Below are 15,961 nucleotides of genomic sequence, written 5' to 3' on the forward strand. Positions count from 1 at the left end.
CCCACCTGCCCTCCATAATACAAATTAGTGAATGCAACAATTTTTGGTTTTATATGCAATAGGGGATCTCTCTCTCTCTATCTTTTTTTCCCCTCTATGGATTAGTTCATCTAGTTATCTAATTATTTGTTATGTGATAATTTTTTTTTTCTATCTTCAAAATAATTTTTAATTTGTTGTTTGATTGGAGGAGACTGTTTAGAGATGAATGCTGGTTAAAGTAATTTTGCATAAATAAAGATTTTGATTTTTCCCCTAATATTTACTTTTGACCACTGTTCATATATACCAAGGATGGCTTTAATGTATCATATTTATTAGGGGTAGTTTTATATTTCCAATTTAAGAAATATGATATTTTAATTTTATTTTTTTTTATGTAATTTAAAATGTGTAGTTGAATTAAAGGACTATATTTAGGTCATTGATAGACAAGTCTATCTGATATCAATTAAATTCTTGATTGATTAGTAATATATTTGATGCCAACTAGGATAGATAGCAAAATTAGGATGTTTATAATTTCAATTCAATTAGGTTTAATTTTATTATTTGATCATATGGGTATCTTTAAAATTTAACATTTTAGACTAAAAATGTCATTTCTTGTCAAATTTGTTTGGCACATATATCTAGATGAGATTGAGGATATTGACTAAAAGTTTTTTGCTTTTTCAAACTTTTTGGGAGAGATGTATTTGATTTTGGTCATATTAACATCATCCATGTTGGGTTATGGACAAACTCAATTGGGTATGACCTTGACTAATTATATATATATATATATATATATTTGAAAAATAATAAGATTATATACTATTAGAATTAGAATTAAATAGTTGATGGTGTGATGCATGAGTGCAACATTGAATGTGGCCCAAAAAATTGATTGGAGTTATTAAATGTTATATCTAAAGATGGATTCCCTTGTTCCTCTAAATACTCTATTGTGTCTCTTTTCTCTATTTTCTCTTTCCTTATTTGGGATTGCTTTGCTTTTCAAAACCCTAACCTACCTCTTTGCTTGTCTTTTTATTCTATATGTTATGTTATGGTTTGGTTCTATTGTATTCTTTAAGAATTTATTGAGCCTAAATTTAAAAGGTATACCTTTTGCTGCCAACCCAATGTAAGCTTTTTTTTTTTTTTTTCTTTTTTTTTTGGTTAAAAATCACGTTGAGTCTCCAAATTTTTATAAAAGTAATAATTTAGTCCCTAAATTTTAATTTATAATGATTTAGCCCTATTATAGAAAATAGTGTTAAAATTTAATAAGATTTCTTGTATAAATAAACCGAAAAACTAATTAGAGATTCAATATTTTTACAAAATACATAGTCTACAACATAAAATAATAAAAATCGACATCTAATCTTGATTTTTTTTTCTTTTTACCGTAGGGATTAAATTGTTACAAATTTGAAAATACAAGGATTAAATTGTTACATATTAAAATTTAGGGACAAATTGTTACAAAATTGAAATTATGGATACTAAATCGTTACAAACTAAAATTTAGGGACCAAAAACCAAAACTGTTCTTTTAACCTCTCTTTTTATATTTGGTTTCTTCTTCTTTTTCTACATCTTTAGTCCCTTGGAAGATTTAATTGATTTGGTGAGAGCCTTTAATGTTTTGGCATTGCAATTCAATCATGTGTTGTGAGGATTTTTCAAACATATATCTAATATTTTAAGTTAACTTTGAATTGTATACTTTGTTATTTATAGATATATATAATGCTTTGGTTCTTATATTTTTTTTCGGAACGGTGTTAAAATTAACGACTTCAATATGTCTAACACTTAAAAGAGAAATTACTGATATTTTGATTGAGTTATGTTTAAGTTAACTTTGATTCGTATTCTTCAGCTTTTTTATAATTTATAAATATATAAAGATGTTGGTAGGACCATTGTTAACTAGGGGAGGACGTTGTTACACGGTGACTTTCATGGTTTATTAAATCTAAGCTATTTTGTAATTATGATACTTTTATTATCTCTAAATTGAAAGTCTTTCTTCTAAGACTTTCTTTGTATTATCATTTTCTTCCTATTAATGATGCATCTTTATTTGAAGCATCTCTTTACAAAGAAAATTAGTTTTTTTTCTAACATTTTTATACATGTGGTAAATTAAAGTGATGAGATAATTTTTTTTTTTTACAATATATGAAATCAAAATTGGGTTCTCATGTTTTTGCAATTAGATTTTGAAAGCATATATGAATTATTTTTCTAATCAAAATTATTGTTATTATTTTACGAGTTAGAGAAAAATTGACATCATTTGGCATTATTTTTACGAGTTAGAGAAAAATTAACTTTTAAACTAAAGATGAGAATAGTTTTGAGATTTATCGAAGAACCCATTTACACATTTAAAAATATAGGAACTAAAATAAAATAAATTCAAAGTAGAGAGTATATGATATAATCAAACCTTTTCTTTTGAGTAGGCGGGAAGAGAATTTTATTTTCATTCTAAGTTTTGGTGAAAATTAAATACATCAGCAAGAGTGTATCTCAGAGGTAATTGACATTATACAATTCTTATTTCTAGGTCACGTTTTTAATTAGTTATACTAAAAAAATTTAATATAGTTTTCAATAACAACAAAACATGAAAAAAATATTGTTATGGTAAATCATTTTAATTTCCATATGATCAAGAGTAAATGGTCTTGCTATATTGCTAGCTTCCATGCAAACACATGTTTGGGTCAGTTGCAAAAGTTTGCAGACAAGTTTCTGACCAGCATGTCTAATGCTTTTCCAACATAATTAACAAATGTGACAAACTTCTTTTTTTTTTTTTTTTTCCCCTTTCCCATAAAAAATTTAAATTTAAATTTAATATGATATATCTCTATAATATGAGATGGTTCAAATCCCATAATGCACAATATTTTCTTTGCTCAATATTTTCTTAGTTTTAAAATATGAAAGGTTTGTGTGATATTAATGAGATGTGATTCTATATTTCATAATTACAATTAATGAGAAATGATTTCATTCACAAAATAAAACATCATAATCTTTACTAATTTTATAGGCTTAACATACAGATAATTCAACAGTAATTGACATGTATTTTAAGATCAGAAGTTCAATATTTCATATATTCATGTGGGTTAAATACTTTTTCAGAGATAATTGGGTGAAAATAATGAAACGTGTGTGTATATCACTATTTCAAACATGGAGGTTAGAATTATAATCAGAAGCAGGATTGAGAAGGAATGAAATTGATCCATTAGTTTGTCTTAGGGCTCATTTAGATTGGTTTAAGAAAAAAATGTTTTTCAAAAAACTCATTTCTATTAAACACTTTTGATTAAAACTTATTACAATACGCTTGAAAAGCTATTTTAAGTAGGTGTCAAACACTCTAATTTCTTCTAGAATGATTTGTTTTTAAATTAAACACTTGAAAATGTACACAGCATTAAATTCAAGATATTATACAAATCAAGATCTCAAATATTTCCTTCCCATTCCACCCCAAAAAATTACTCGATTATAACGGTAGCGACAATTATTTTGCTTTTTTTTATGATTAAATTACAAATTAGTTTATGAATAAGATTGTGTCTATTTGGACCCAAGAGTTCCAAAATTACAGATTTTGTCATCGAACTTTTGAATTTTTTGAAATTCACAATTTTATAGGACACAAAATTGAAAACTTAAAGTTCTATTAAACATAAAATCAAATTTATATCTAATACATAAATTAAAATTTTTAATTTATATCTAACACATCAATTAATTTGTTAGATAAGTCATAATTAAGAGGTAAAATCTCAAAAGACATGCTTAAGATTAATGGGAAAAGCCAGAAAAGAAAAATTACATTAGTGGGCCAAGGATTTGTGATCTTATTGTTAAGTCTTTTAATTTAAATAAATGAGAAGGGTTCCTCCTATGTTTTGGATTTAGTTTTCATTTGTTCTTTAGATTTTAAAATATTAAATTTTTAGTTTTTAACTTTTGAATTTGATTTAGTCTTCATATTTTAAAATATTACATTTTTACCTTGAAGTTTAAGTTTTCTTTCAATTTGGTTCCTAAGTTACGAGATTTACACTTTTAACTTTGATTTTTCACTAAATACTCACTTTCGTCAATTTGTTCATCCTAAACATAGTTCAATGGTAATTAGCATATACAATTATCTTTGAAGTTGAAGATTATATTCCACATTTATTGTACTAAAAAAATAAAACTTGTCACTCCAAGTATAACTCAATGGATAGGACACCAATTACAGTTTGCAGAGCTCGTCGGTTTGATTGCCTACTCTATAATTATTGAATCAAGATCTTGACATTTCCATCAACATCAACATTTTAAACTTAGACCATTTTTCGTTGTAGTATCATGTGTAATGTACTCGAGAATAGACTAAGTGTTAGAGACTCAACCACGATCAACCTTTTACATGCATATATTATAGATGTAGTGTATATATATTTTTTTTTATTAAGGATTATTAATTACAAGCATTCCTGAAGTTATGATGTCTCATTATCATTTAGTTAAGAGTAATGACCATATAAATTCAAACTTTTAAGAGCTAAATAGGTAGGAGTGTTAATTTTAGGTAGAAAGATGAAACTTTCCATCATTAATTAATAATCTCATGTATGGATGATCAACATTTAAAACAGTATAGTTTGATTAAGGTTTTTTTAGTACATATAATGAAAGTAGGGAGATTTGAATTATAGATCTCTTTGGTCGCTAATACATCTTCAATTATGTTCGTTTTAGGCATTTGATTAAATTATATATATTTGACTAGTATAGTTAGCTCGAAATCTAATCAAATAATAGTTCTTTTTGCTTTTTTGTTTAAAAGAAAGAACAAAAAAAGATTTAGACCCTCTTTTTGCATAATTTTAGCTTTAGTTAGGTGTATGGATTTGGGAGATTAATTATTCTCTGTCTTTGCTTTCACAAAGCACAAAACTTTGGCCTAAAATGGAAGTTGGGACATTGACTTTTTTTTGGTGTCATGGAATATATAAAGAAATTGAACGAACAAATTAGCAAGTTGTTAGACAAGCATATGCTAATGTTGGCTAGGACACTTTTAATAAATTTGGTGGGGTACCAAACCAATTCAAATCAAATCATACTTATGCATATTATATAGCTAAACCACAATATTAATCAAAATAATTATCTCCAAATTATCTTTTCTCTTGTTTAAGGATTTTATGTTGAGTCATAAACCACCTCATATGAGTCCTCTAGAAAAAAGTCTTGTTTTGTGTTTATCATCGCACATCTTATTCTCTTAGACGAACTTACGTTGTGGGCAATTATGAATCACTAGTTGGATGTCAAGTCTCTAAGCTCCTATAATATTAGACAATACGAAAACTCCTTGACTTACATATCCATCATCATATGAGAGTAAAATTGTAAAATAATTAATGAATTGTGGGTTCATAAAATAAGAAATAGAAATAAAATTAATGATATGTTCTTAAAAGTGAGATTACCCTTTTCAAATGACGGTACCAAACCCATTTGAATTTCTAATACCTGAATGGCAACATTAAAATTTAGTGCTTGTTTGGAATAATAGAATCGAGAGTGCTAAACAAAGTTATGATCTCACTCACTTGTATGGACTTTTTCATTAGTGTCCTTGAATATGGTAGCTTGAACACACTCATCCTCGTAATGATACTTTTTCTTTTTTTTTCTTGAATATAACAGAGGGTCGAGAGATTCAGACCATAGACCTTCACTAACACATGTTTCATTTTTTTCGATTACACGATACAAATCTCCAAAAGTATCAAATTAAATACACATATATTCTCAAAAATAAATAAATAAATAACAATAAAGTGGTTCTTAAAAGATGGGTTTATTAATCTCTACTTATTTCTCAACTACACATTAGACATGTAATGTAAATATTCTAATTTTTAGACAAAATTCTAAAATATGGTAACATGGAAAGTGCAGTTATGTCACTGGGACTTTCTTTTGACAATCCATTTTGAGAGGTGCAGCCTTGTTTACTTGGAGGGAAGCTCAAAAATTAGCCAAAACTCCCATTCATTCAGCCTTCTCTTGGACAGTCTTCTTTTTGAAACATAGCAAATTGATCCTCACGTCCTGCCATTGAAATGCAAAACTAATCACTAAAAAGCAAGAAGATAGAATCTTTATATTCTTTTTTGGTTCTCAAACATTCGTTCATGGTTGTTTTATTTTTTTTTATCGAACATTAGATATTTATCTAGACGAGTATTTGAACCCACATGTTGTGGGTCAAATATTAAAGTTCCGTTTGGTAACTATTTAGGCTCCCGTTTGGTAACCATTTCGTTTTTGGTTTTTTAAAATTAAGCCTATTTCCTCTCCATTTCTTACAATGATTTGCATTTTTCTTAAGTACAATGGTTAAATTCTTAACCAAATTTCAAAAATTAAAACAAATTTGTAAAAGCTACTTTTTTTAATTTTCAAAATTTGGCTTGATTTTTTATATCATTGGTAAAAGGTAGATAACAAAAGAAGAAATGTTGAAGTAAAAGTAGTATCTATAAGTTTAATTTTCAAAAATAAAAAACCAAAAATCAAATAGTTACCAAATGGTACCTTAGTTTTGTTTTTGATTTTTGAAAATTTAGCCTATAAAATTCCTTCCCTCTATTTTTCTTGCTTTGTCTCTACCTTTTACATTGTTTTCAAAAACCAAGTCAAGTTTTGAAAACTAAAAAAATAATTTTTAAAAACTTGTTTTTTTTTTTAAATGTGATTAAAAATTCGACTCTTTTACTTAAGATAAATATAAATATAAAGTATTGTGAAAAAGTGAAAGGAAATAGGCTTATATTTCAAAAATGAAAAATAAAGTGGCTAAAGGGGCTTAAGTTTTCAAGTTTTTGTAATATGGTAAAAGTAAAACTAATAATAATGAAGAGAAAGCTTGTATGTCTTATCAGGAAAGAAACATAAGTTGGCTGGGAGGTGGGAAAATTGTTAGGACCCTTTTATTTTGGGGAGGTAAAAGGCCAAGCTAGGAAAGAACATTTGTACTTTGGGCAAATTGAAAATGGGTGGGGAAGTTGTTAGGACTTCTTCAATAAGTGTTTCTATGCATGTAAGGTATAAATGGTGGGATTTTTTAAAGCCTGTGGTTTCATCTGAGCACAAGTTTGAGGGATAACCTGTTGAAAGAGAACATCTGTACAACAGCCAAGAACTTAGGTAATTGCCCAAAACTTCTTTCTACAGATCAGCACAGATTCTGGATAATTTTCTTTCGTTTGCAGTGTCTGCATTTCAACGTCCCATAGATATTTGGAAGCAATTTCTTGTATTCTTGATGTTATCGAAGGCTCATCTCTGATGATTATGTATCCCTGTACATGAGTTATTGAAAGACAATTTGAAGCATAAATCAGCAACAGTAGCAGGTAAATGCCAATAGCCGGATTAAGCTTGCTTCTCCGTTTCTAAATTTTAACAATATAGCAAGGGATCTTCATTACAAAGAATTTTGACAACAGCAATGCCATGCCCATGAGATGTTACAACAGAGACATGGATACATCATACTCCAGCATGGTGACAAGTTATTTTCTAAAAAAATCTAAGATAAACAAGGGAAAGACATGTTTATTAGAATATGCATTTTCTAAATATACATTCTTTAAATATTTGTTAATAAATCCCATGCTGAAACTTTTTTAATTTTATAAATGTTTAAGTCCTTCAACTTTCCACTTTTGGTCATTGATATATTAATCATTGTTTAAAGTCAATAACCTATTACACACAATTGAAAGTGTTACGCAATTTTTAAAGTTCAAATATTTATCAAATACAACTAAAAGTTCAAGGAAATCTTAATTTCACCTTATTATTTTTAGCCTAATGTTTGTTCATGTATGTGTTTTCTATAAATAAAATAAAAATAAAATAGATTCAACTCTAGATACTTCAGGTCTTTTTTTCGTTTGGGGGGGGGTTCATAATTTCGATAGTTCGACATGTGTTTATTATACTTAAGGGGGGTGTTTGGAGTGTTGAATTGATTGTTATAGTTAGTGATTATTACAGTTGTGGGTTATAATAACCTGTGTTTGGAGTGCATGCTACTTATTTTTGAGTTAGAAACAATAAACAATATAACAAAGAGGAAAAGAGTCGATGGGTAGGAAATAGTAAACACTATAACAAAGAGGGATTTGAAATAGTGACACTGTTGTTAATTGTAGGTCATAGTAGTTGAGTACACCAACTATTATAATTGGAGCCCCAAACATGGAGTGGGCTACACTCACTTACAGTTTAGGGTAAGGAGTGGAATAGTGAGGAGTAAGGAGTTGTGAACTCTTGAAGCCCACAGTATAAGGAGTTGATGAGATATAAAATTGATGTTTTTTAGTAGTGGAATCCATCAATTCCTTTGACCAAACAAGGAGTGGAGTTCACAAACTCTTACTTCCCTACCCCTACTTCCCAACTCCTTGGACCAAATGCACCCTTAAAGTTGGGGGCCCAAAACAATCTCCAAATGTTCAATTCGTGTCTTAAGTGTTCAATGCTTGGTATCATCTTTCTAAATCTTTTTCATATTTTTCTTTACAAGACTTCTGTTTATATTGGGAACTTTTTCTTTCACGGTTGATCTTTGATTTGTATTGTGTTGTGGGCGCTTATAGTGCTTTTGTTGTTTTTCTTTTCTTCTTTCATTTTTGTTTCCTTGTAATTTTGAGCATCAATCTCTTTTCATTATATCAATAAAAAGTTCACCCAAAGAAAAAAAACTCATTTAATTTTTCTCAACGAGTGTCAAACTCATATTTATCATGCCTAAGAAGTGTTGAACGCAAGTCCAATAAGCGTTAGTGTTGATTTGACAAAGACACGTACACATGACCCAAATTGAAATGTCCATCCTTCACAGCAATCTTATTTAGATCAACAAATCCTCAAGGGTCGTCTTGTGATGTCCTTTTTCTTTCCTGTTATTGTTTCCGATTGTTGAGAAACGTGTGTTTGGCAATTGTTCTATCTCTTTTTTAAAGGTTGATTGTTCCTTTTTATGTCAAGAGTAGATTCCAAGAAAAGAACAAGAACAGCCTAAAGGCCGGGCACAGGGTCAATTGTTCCATGACTCTAGTTTCTTGTTTTTAAGAAATATTCCGTAAAATTTTTTATAATAATAAAAGACATTGCTAAAGATTTAATTTCTTCTCTATTTCCTATGGTATAAAAATTGTAGTTTTCTATTGTCTTATCAATTTTCACTCACATAATCCATAATAAATGTTCTTAAAAAATGAAAATTATTTTGACTATTAGAATATTAAAAAAAAAAAAATCTAATAATTTAACGTTTAAAAAAACTTTCACAGATAGGAAAAATGTCAAACTATTTATAGAATTAGCAAAAAAACACTGATAAACTTCTATGAACATCTATCACATAGTATCAATGATAGACTTCGATCAATTTCTATCATTGATAGAAACTGATAGACTTCTATCAGCCTCTATCAAAAAAGATTAAATTTTGTTATTTTGTGTAAATAGTCTTCCTTATTTTTGTATTTTCTAAAATCCCCCTTAAAAAACGACCAAACATATTTCTATTTCTTAAAAAAAAAATTGCATTTTTGTCTTTATTTTTAGAAATTTGAAAACAAAAACCAAAAAGTTGAGAAATGACAAACAAGTAAGGTAAACACTCTCAATTTCTAATCAAAACTTTTACAATGCTAAACACATAGGCAAAAGAAAATGTATCTATGCAAGCAACGTTTGCAACGCTTATATAAGAAAAACGGAGGTCTCAACCATTGCATAAATATCTGTCAAAGGTATTTCCCCCAGTTTTTGTTTCTTCATGTGGGTACAAACTTGAAAAATTACAGGAACCAAATGAATTACCTGAGGTCGTACAATACGGTCCATTTCCAACATTATATCCTCCAGCAAGCAACCTTCTCCACCACTTTTATACTGAGAAAATAGATGGTATGCATGCAACAAATCATATGTTCGCGGATAAGTTGAAAATGGTTCACACCTACATTACATAAGATATTAGAAAACCAAACTTTCATTAAAAATGGTTCACACCTACATTATACGAGATATTAGAAAACCAAACAAGAAAAACGAAAGAAAACAAATGGACAATACATAAAAACAAACAACAATAACAACAACAAAAAAAAAAAAAAAGATCACTCTACATAAGAGACTGATAATATTTTCATAAATCCTTAGACACCAACCCAAAAGAAAGCATGAAAGCTGATCATGGCTCATACATCTCCCAAGACAGCCCCCAAAAATTTCTTCTATTTTTTCTCCAAAGGAGTAAAAGTGTTGCATGCCAAAATGTATAATACTTCTAATATTGGGACGATCTTGGAGAAGAAATAACTTACCAGTCATGAAAGGCACCAACCAGGCCACGGTCGTATATAGCAGAGAGCGTGTTTTCCATCTTTATAGGAACTACATTCATAACCCAGACTGGAAAATTGCTCAATGCCACTGCAAATCCACCATAGAGAGCATTCATGTCCATGACATTTCGAATATCTGTTTTACTGACATTCATCAATTTCCAGTACTGGTTAACTTGATCTTTCCAAAATACGGTATCCAAATCAAATTTTTCTTGACTAACACCTGTGAGTGAAGACAATGATTTCATCATAAACCACAGCAATCAGATTTTCTAGGTAAGAGAAAATAGTCCAAACTTAGAATAATCAAGACAATTCTTGCGAAAGAAGACTATTAAAAGTTCACCACGTACAATTTGCAAGCCCAATGGTTTAACTGCTACCATAAAGCTCTATTTATTTGAGACCGAGAATAAGAAATAATTGGAAGGAAAACCAATGGGAACAGACGCGGTAATCCTACAAGTTTTTTTTTTTCCTTTTCTTATTTGACATAGGTAATCCTATGATGTTGTTTACTTGAAAGTAACTATAAATAGATTTAGAAGCCTATGCATTCAATTTATTACATTAGAAATAGGAACAAGACATTTTAATTACCAAAATATTCCTTCAATACATCAACCAATTAAGAATATATTAATCATAAATAACAAATGCTAGTAGAACTTTTATATTAGAACACTTATTAATAATAAACTTTAATTTATTTTATTGTTAATAAATAGTAAAGAAATATATCTTAACAATTTATTTGATTCAACAAATAATAACAAATTAAAAATAAATAATTAAGAAATTAGGTAGAGGTCTGAAATCATACTAAAAAGTTCAATTGGAGAATAAAAAGAAAGGAACAATTAATGATACGGAGTGTTATTCAATATTTGTCATTTTTTGGATATTCCTTTCATTCTAATTTGAATTAACAGTTGAGGTTCAATAATAAATCGTTTTAAAATCCCTTATAGCTTTAATTAGTGATATATTAAATAAATAAATAAGTTACGATTCCAAACAGTTTTTTAAAGTGAAAATAACTAAATAAAGTTATCAAAGTTACTATTCAAAAGAAAAAACACTTGGAAAATACGATCCTGCTTTTGAATGAGAGCTTGGTGAATTCAAAAACCAAAACCAACTAGGAGGATTTCTTTAGGAAGAAAAGGCTTACCTATTTTCCTGAGACTCCTTGAATATACTGAAAGGCGCTCTGGTCTCGGAGGTAACTTCTGAGAATATGACTGATCAGTTACTTGAATACAGTTTCTTAAAGGTATTTTCCATGATGGTTGAGAATCATCCACAGCATCACATATTTGCACAACTTTATTCTCTGCATTGATGATGAGGCATGATGGATTTTCCTGTTTGATCCAGATTGCAGTCTGAACCTTTCTGGCAATAAGCTTCCAGCACATTGCTGTTGTCAGATTTACCAGTTTCTCCCATATCATTGGATAATCTTTATCTTTTCTGTAGGCAGGGGGAGCTGAATAGACAAAATATCCATTCGGCCGCAGAAGCCGATCAACTTCTTTGAGTAAAATACCATCTGCAAAGAATAAAGACAAAGTGTAACTTTAATGACTTCCAAGTATAAATCAAAACAGGCAAATTGACAAGGTTCAGGGTGAAGGCATATGAGAACCTTCATAAAAAAATTCAGTGTATTGTGTCACATTTTCACCCGAAACAGAATCTGAACTTATTTAGCGCTAGCAAAATAAAGAAGTAGCAATTTTCTTATAGTTGGTAACAATAAACGTGGACATGGATAATGGCATGGTGGTTTTCATTTATCTTACTACTGCTCTTGAGATTTCTTAAAATTATTGGTCATCTTTCTGATATTTAGAAGATAAACATAAATGTTTTTTTTTTCTCCGTTTCTTGAACAAGTGACAAAAAATTTTGTTGAAGAGAAGAAAAGAAACCAATGCTCAAAAGATACAAATTCCAAGATGAGACCTTAAAAGTAGCAAGTGACAATAACAAATAATGAATAACGACTGCATTTGTGCATAAAAAGTACTGAAATACCATTTTCATGCCAATCAACACGGCACCTAGAGCAGTGGACCATCTCAAAGGAACTTGTGGGATATGGCAACTGTTTTGTCGCCAAGGCTGAAATCATTGCACCAATACCTCTCTCTAGTGCAAATTGAATTTGATTCTCATGCCCATCCTTGGGAGCAAAGGACATCGTTTGAATGTCCAAGGGAAGAAGATAAGCTGAGAAACTAGCAACGCCACAACCAACATCTAACACCTGAAATACTCCAGCAGAGCTCAGAGTGCCCATCTCATTTGTAGTCATGTTTCCTAATCTGCATTAGCATAAAATCTGATCAATAGAACAGCCTGAAAAGAAAATCTAATCAGTTATTCAGATTGATCATAAATACAAGGAATCCTTTTTAATATTAGTTCCCAAACGGAAAATTAAATTAAAATAGCTAGTCGGATGACTGATTAAAGGGTATGAGTATATTGACATCCCAATAAGGAATAAACAAAAGAGGAAATAAGTCAGCAATGAAACCTTTGGATGTACTCAGGCGCCCCATGTTTGAAGTGAGTACCACCTCCAGGAAACCACCATAGTTGGTCCTTCTCATGGACCCAATTTTGTCCTCCTTTAACTTCAGCGAGGCGTGTATGATTCACATTACTTCGCCACACATAATCCCGACTGGTTGGCCACTTTACTGGGATCTTGTAGTCTTCTGGTGGAGGTATCAAACAAAACAAGCGGTTTTCAAGTGGAGGGCAATGCCTCTCAAGTTCTTCTTTCCTTGAAAGATCCAAGGTTGGAAGCAATTCTTTTATGTAAGAAACGTCATGGCAAGGAATGTACTCGGTGTATTTTAAAGGACATACATCCATACCATTCTCTGGAATTGAAAGGGGTACCTTTCTGTAAGTGATTGAAACTTGGTTTGGAATTGTGAAATTTCCTGCAGTATAATTGATAAACTTTGAGTCAAGGAATTGATTGCAACAATAACATCAGACCTTTGAAGTTCCCTAGAAACACGAGACTATGTCACAAACCCAGAAGGTACACACATGTTCATCTGAAAAGGAGAGTGTGTGAAAGATGAAGGATATACAAAGAACAAGTCAGAGATTGCTTTATAAGTAGGTTTACATTTCTTAGGCCACATCGTTGACTTGAAATAAAAGAAACTAAACTTTATTAGTTCACTCATGTGTATAGTACCCGGAGGATCACCAGTTGATTGTAGCAGAGGTATCAAGGCCAATTTTAATGTGAAATTGTAACCATATCTCCCACGTTTCAAAGAGGAATAGTGCCTTTAATTTTATTTATCTATTTGTTTCTTTTTTATGTAGTTATCATAAAAATTCTTGAGCGTGAGCTTAATTTCATTCACCCACTAGACTAATTCAAAAGGTTGAAGTGGATGAAGTTTGGGTTTGATTCCTTTTCCTCTAAGGAAAAAATGATAGTGGTAATAATAGTCTTAGTCCCCATGTAGATAATTTGTTCATTAAGCATCTCCCTTTCAAGTGACATTTTCCTTTCTCAATTGATGGTGGTCCTTCCTTAAAGAAGTAAAGCATCACTGCCAGAAACAAAGCAACACCCCAGATATGCTTAATTTTTCTATGAATCTCTACACTAGTTAAACTATCAAGAAAATGGATCTACAAAGGAATAAAACAAGACATCAACAGACCAAATCCAGAACGCGGAAATTCAGCAGGGCACAAGGAACAATACAAGATCCAAAGCAAAAACTCAAGCATTAATTGCATAGAGATAACGAACTTAAAAGCAAAAAAGTTACTAAAATTGGAATCTGTTTTCGAATAAATAACATAGAGAGACGAAATACCAAGTAATGATGAAGAAGTGGAATTAGAAGGAAGATGAGAAACATAAATAGGAACATTGTTGCCGAAAAGAGTGCCAAAATAGAAAGATCCAACCATAAGTAACAGAGCGAGCATTATCATCTGCCATGACTGCAAAGCAAAAAAAGAACCCAAACCATAGGCACCGCCCATTGTCGCCTTCCTCCACAGAGCTTGGATCTCGGAAACGAGCTGTCTCTTGAAAATTTGAGAAATTCTTCAAGAACCAAATGGCATTACCATTTGAGAGAGAGATCGGATTACGAATAGCTATGAATTTGAAACTAATTTGAAGCCGAAAGCTGAGATTTGAGGAACAATACTTTCAGTTTCGATTCGAAGATTTCACTATTGAAAGTAGAGCTCTCTCGCTTTCACAAATCTCAATCTTCTTCTTTTAATTTGAGATTCGTTTTTTCATTTTTTTTAATTGTCCTTTTCCATATCTCCTGTTTTTCTTTTTTCTTTTTTTTTTCATGGATTTTTTAATGAGGAAATCGATATTTCAATTTTATTTGAAAATCAACTTTTTCCTTTTTTTTAAGGCCAAGGTTTAATAGGTTGATTTCAAAAGAATTATCGAGATCTTAAATTTACAAAAATTTCAATAAAATATCTATAAAATGTCAATTTTTAAATAAATTAACATGTTTTTATTTATATTATATTTTATAATAAAAATATTAATTCATCCCGTCAAACTCATGAAAACGTGTAAATGTCGATAAAAATATCGACAAATTGATAGAAATTTATATTATATTTTATAATAAAAATATTAATTCATCCCTCGTATTTATGTTAAACTCATGAAAACGTGTAAATGTCGATAAAAATATCGACATGTTGATAGAAGCTTAATACTATGGATAGAGTAGGTTTAAAATGACGAAAATATCAAAATCTCAGTTTTTCAATCGATAAAAATTGATGATGTAAAATTTATAAATCAATGTATTTAAATTAATAAATAAACATTTTATTTCTTTTAAATCAATTAACATGTTTATCATGTATTATATCAACATTTTATTACTTATTTGTGTTGTTTATATTTTTTTACAATATAATTTAAATATTGATTCGTCTCTTGCTTTGAATCATATGAATATGAAAATATGGAGAGTAATGTCAATATATCAACAAAAAGTAATGTCAATAATTATGAAGAAAATTGAGTATCGTTTATTTCCATTTACTGAAAATAGTATAAATATATTCGTTTGTCACTTTCCCATTAAAGTTTATGGTTTGTCGTTATAACAAATCCACCAAAATATGTGGAGATAAGATTTAATAATAATACAAAAAAGATTTAATAATATACAAGCATTCATTAGATGTTGAATTTATTTTTTTAAAAAAATAGATGTTGTATTTAATTAAATAATAAACAGGAAAAAAATATTTTTTTCGAGTAAATTTTTAATAGCTAGTATTTATTAAATATAAAAAAGGCTTCTGATAAATTGTATCTAAACATTATACCGACCATTGTTTGATCGACTAATGCACAATCAAGTAAGAGCATGTATATTTCATATAAAAGCAAATATTAAATAATAATGTACAATTGGGTTTTTAATTGTTCATTTTTTAAATTTAGATTA

At 29.5% G+C, this 15,961-nt stretch overlaps 1 protein-coding gene across 1 annotated transcript; it reads right to left on the bottom strand.

Annotated features, from left to right (window-relative positions):
• Positions 1 to 5,763: 5,763 nt before the first annotated feature.
• On the bottom strand, positions 5,764 to 14,762 carry LOC120092138 (putative methyltransferase PMT7). Its single transcript, XM_039050350.2, has 8 exons — positions 14,333 to 14,762; positions 13,012 to 13,426; positions 12,507 to 12,796; positions 11,638 to 12,018; positions 10,440 to 10,686; positions 9,934 to 10,072; positions 7,203 to 7,397; positions 5,764 to 6,144 (listed from the first exon to the last, which is right to left on the bottom strand). Exons 1-7 carry the CDS (start codon positions 14,502 to 14,504, stop codon positions 7,239 to 7,241), a joined length of 1,803 nt encoding a protein of 600 aa, XP_038906278.1. The 5' UTR covers positions 14,505 to 14,762; the 3' UTR covers positions 5,764 to 6,144; positions 7,203 to 7,238.
• Between the last annotated feature and the right edge of the window lie 1,199 nt (positions 14,763 to 15,961).

The sequence above is a fragment of the Benincasa hispida genome, chromosome 11, assembly GCF_027475165.1.
Source record: "Benincasa hispida cultivar pf3 chromosome 11, pf3_genome.v1.1, whole genome shotgun sequence".
Classification (NCBI taxonomy): domain Eukaryota; kingdom Viridiplantae; phylum Streptophyta; class Magnoliopsida; order Cucurbitales; family Cucurbitaceae; genus Benincasa; species Benincasa hispida.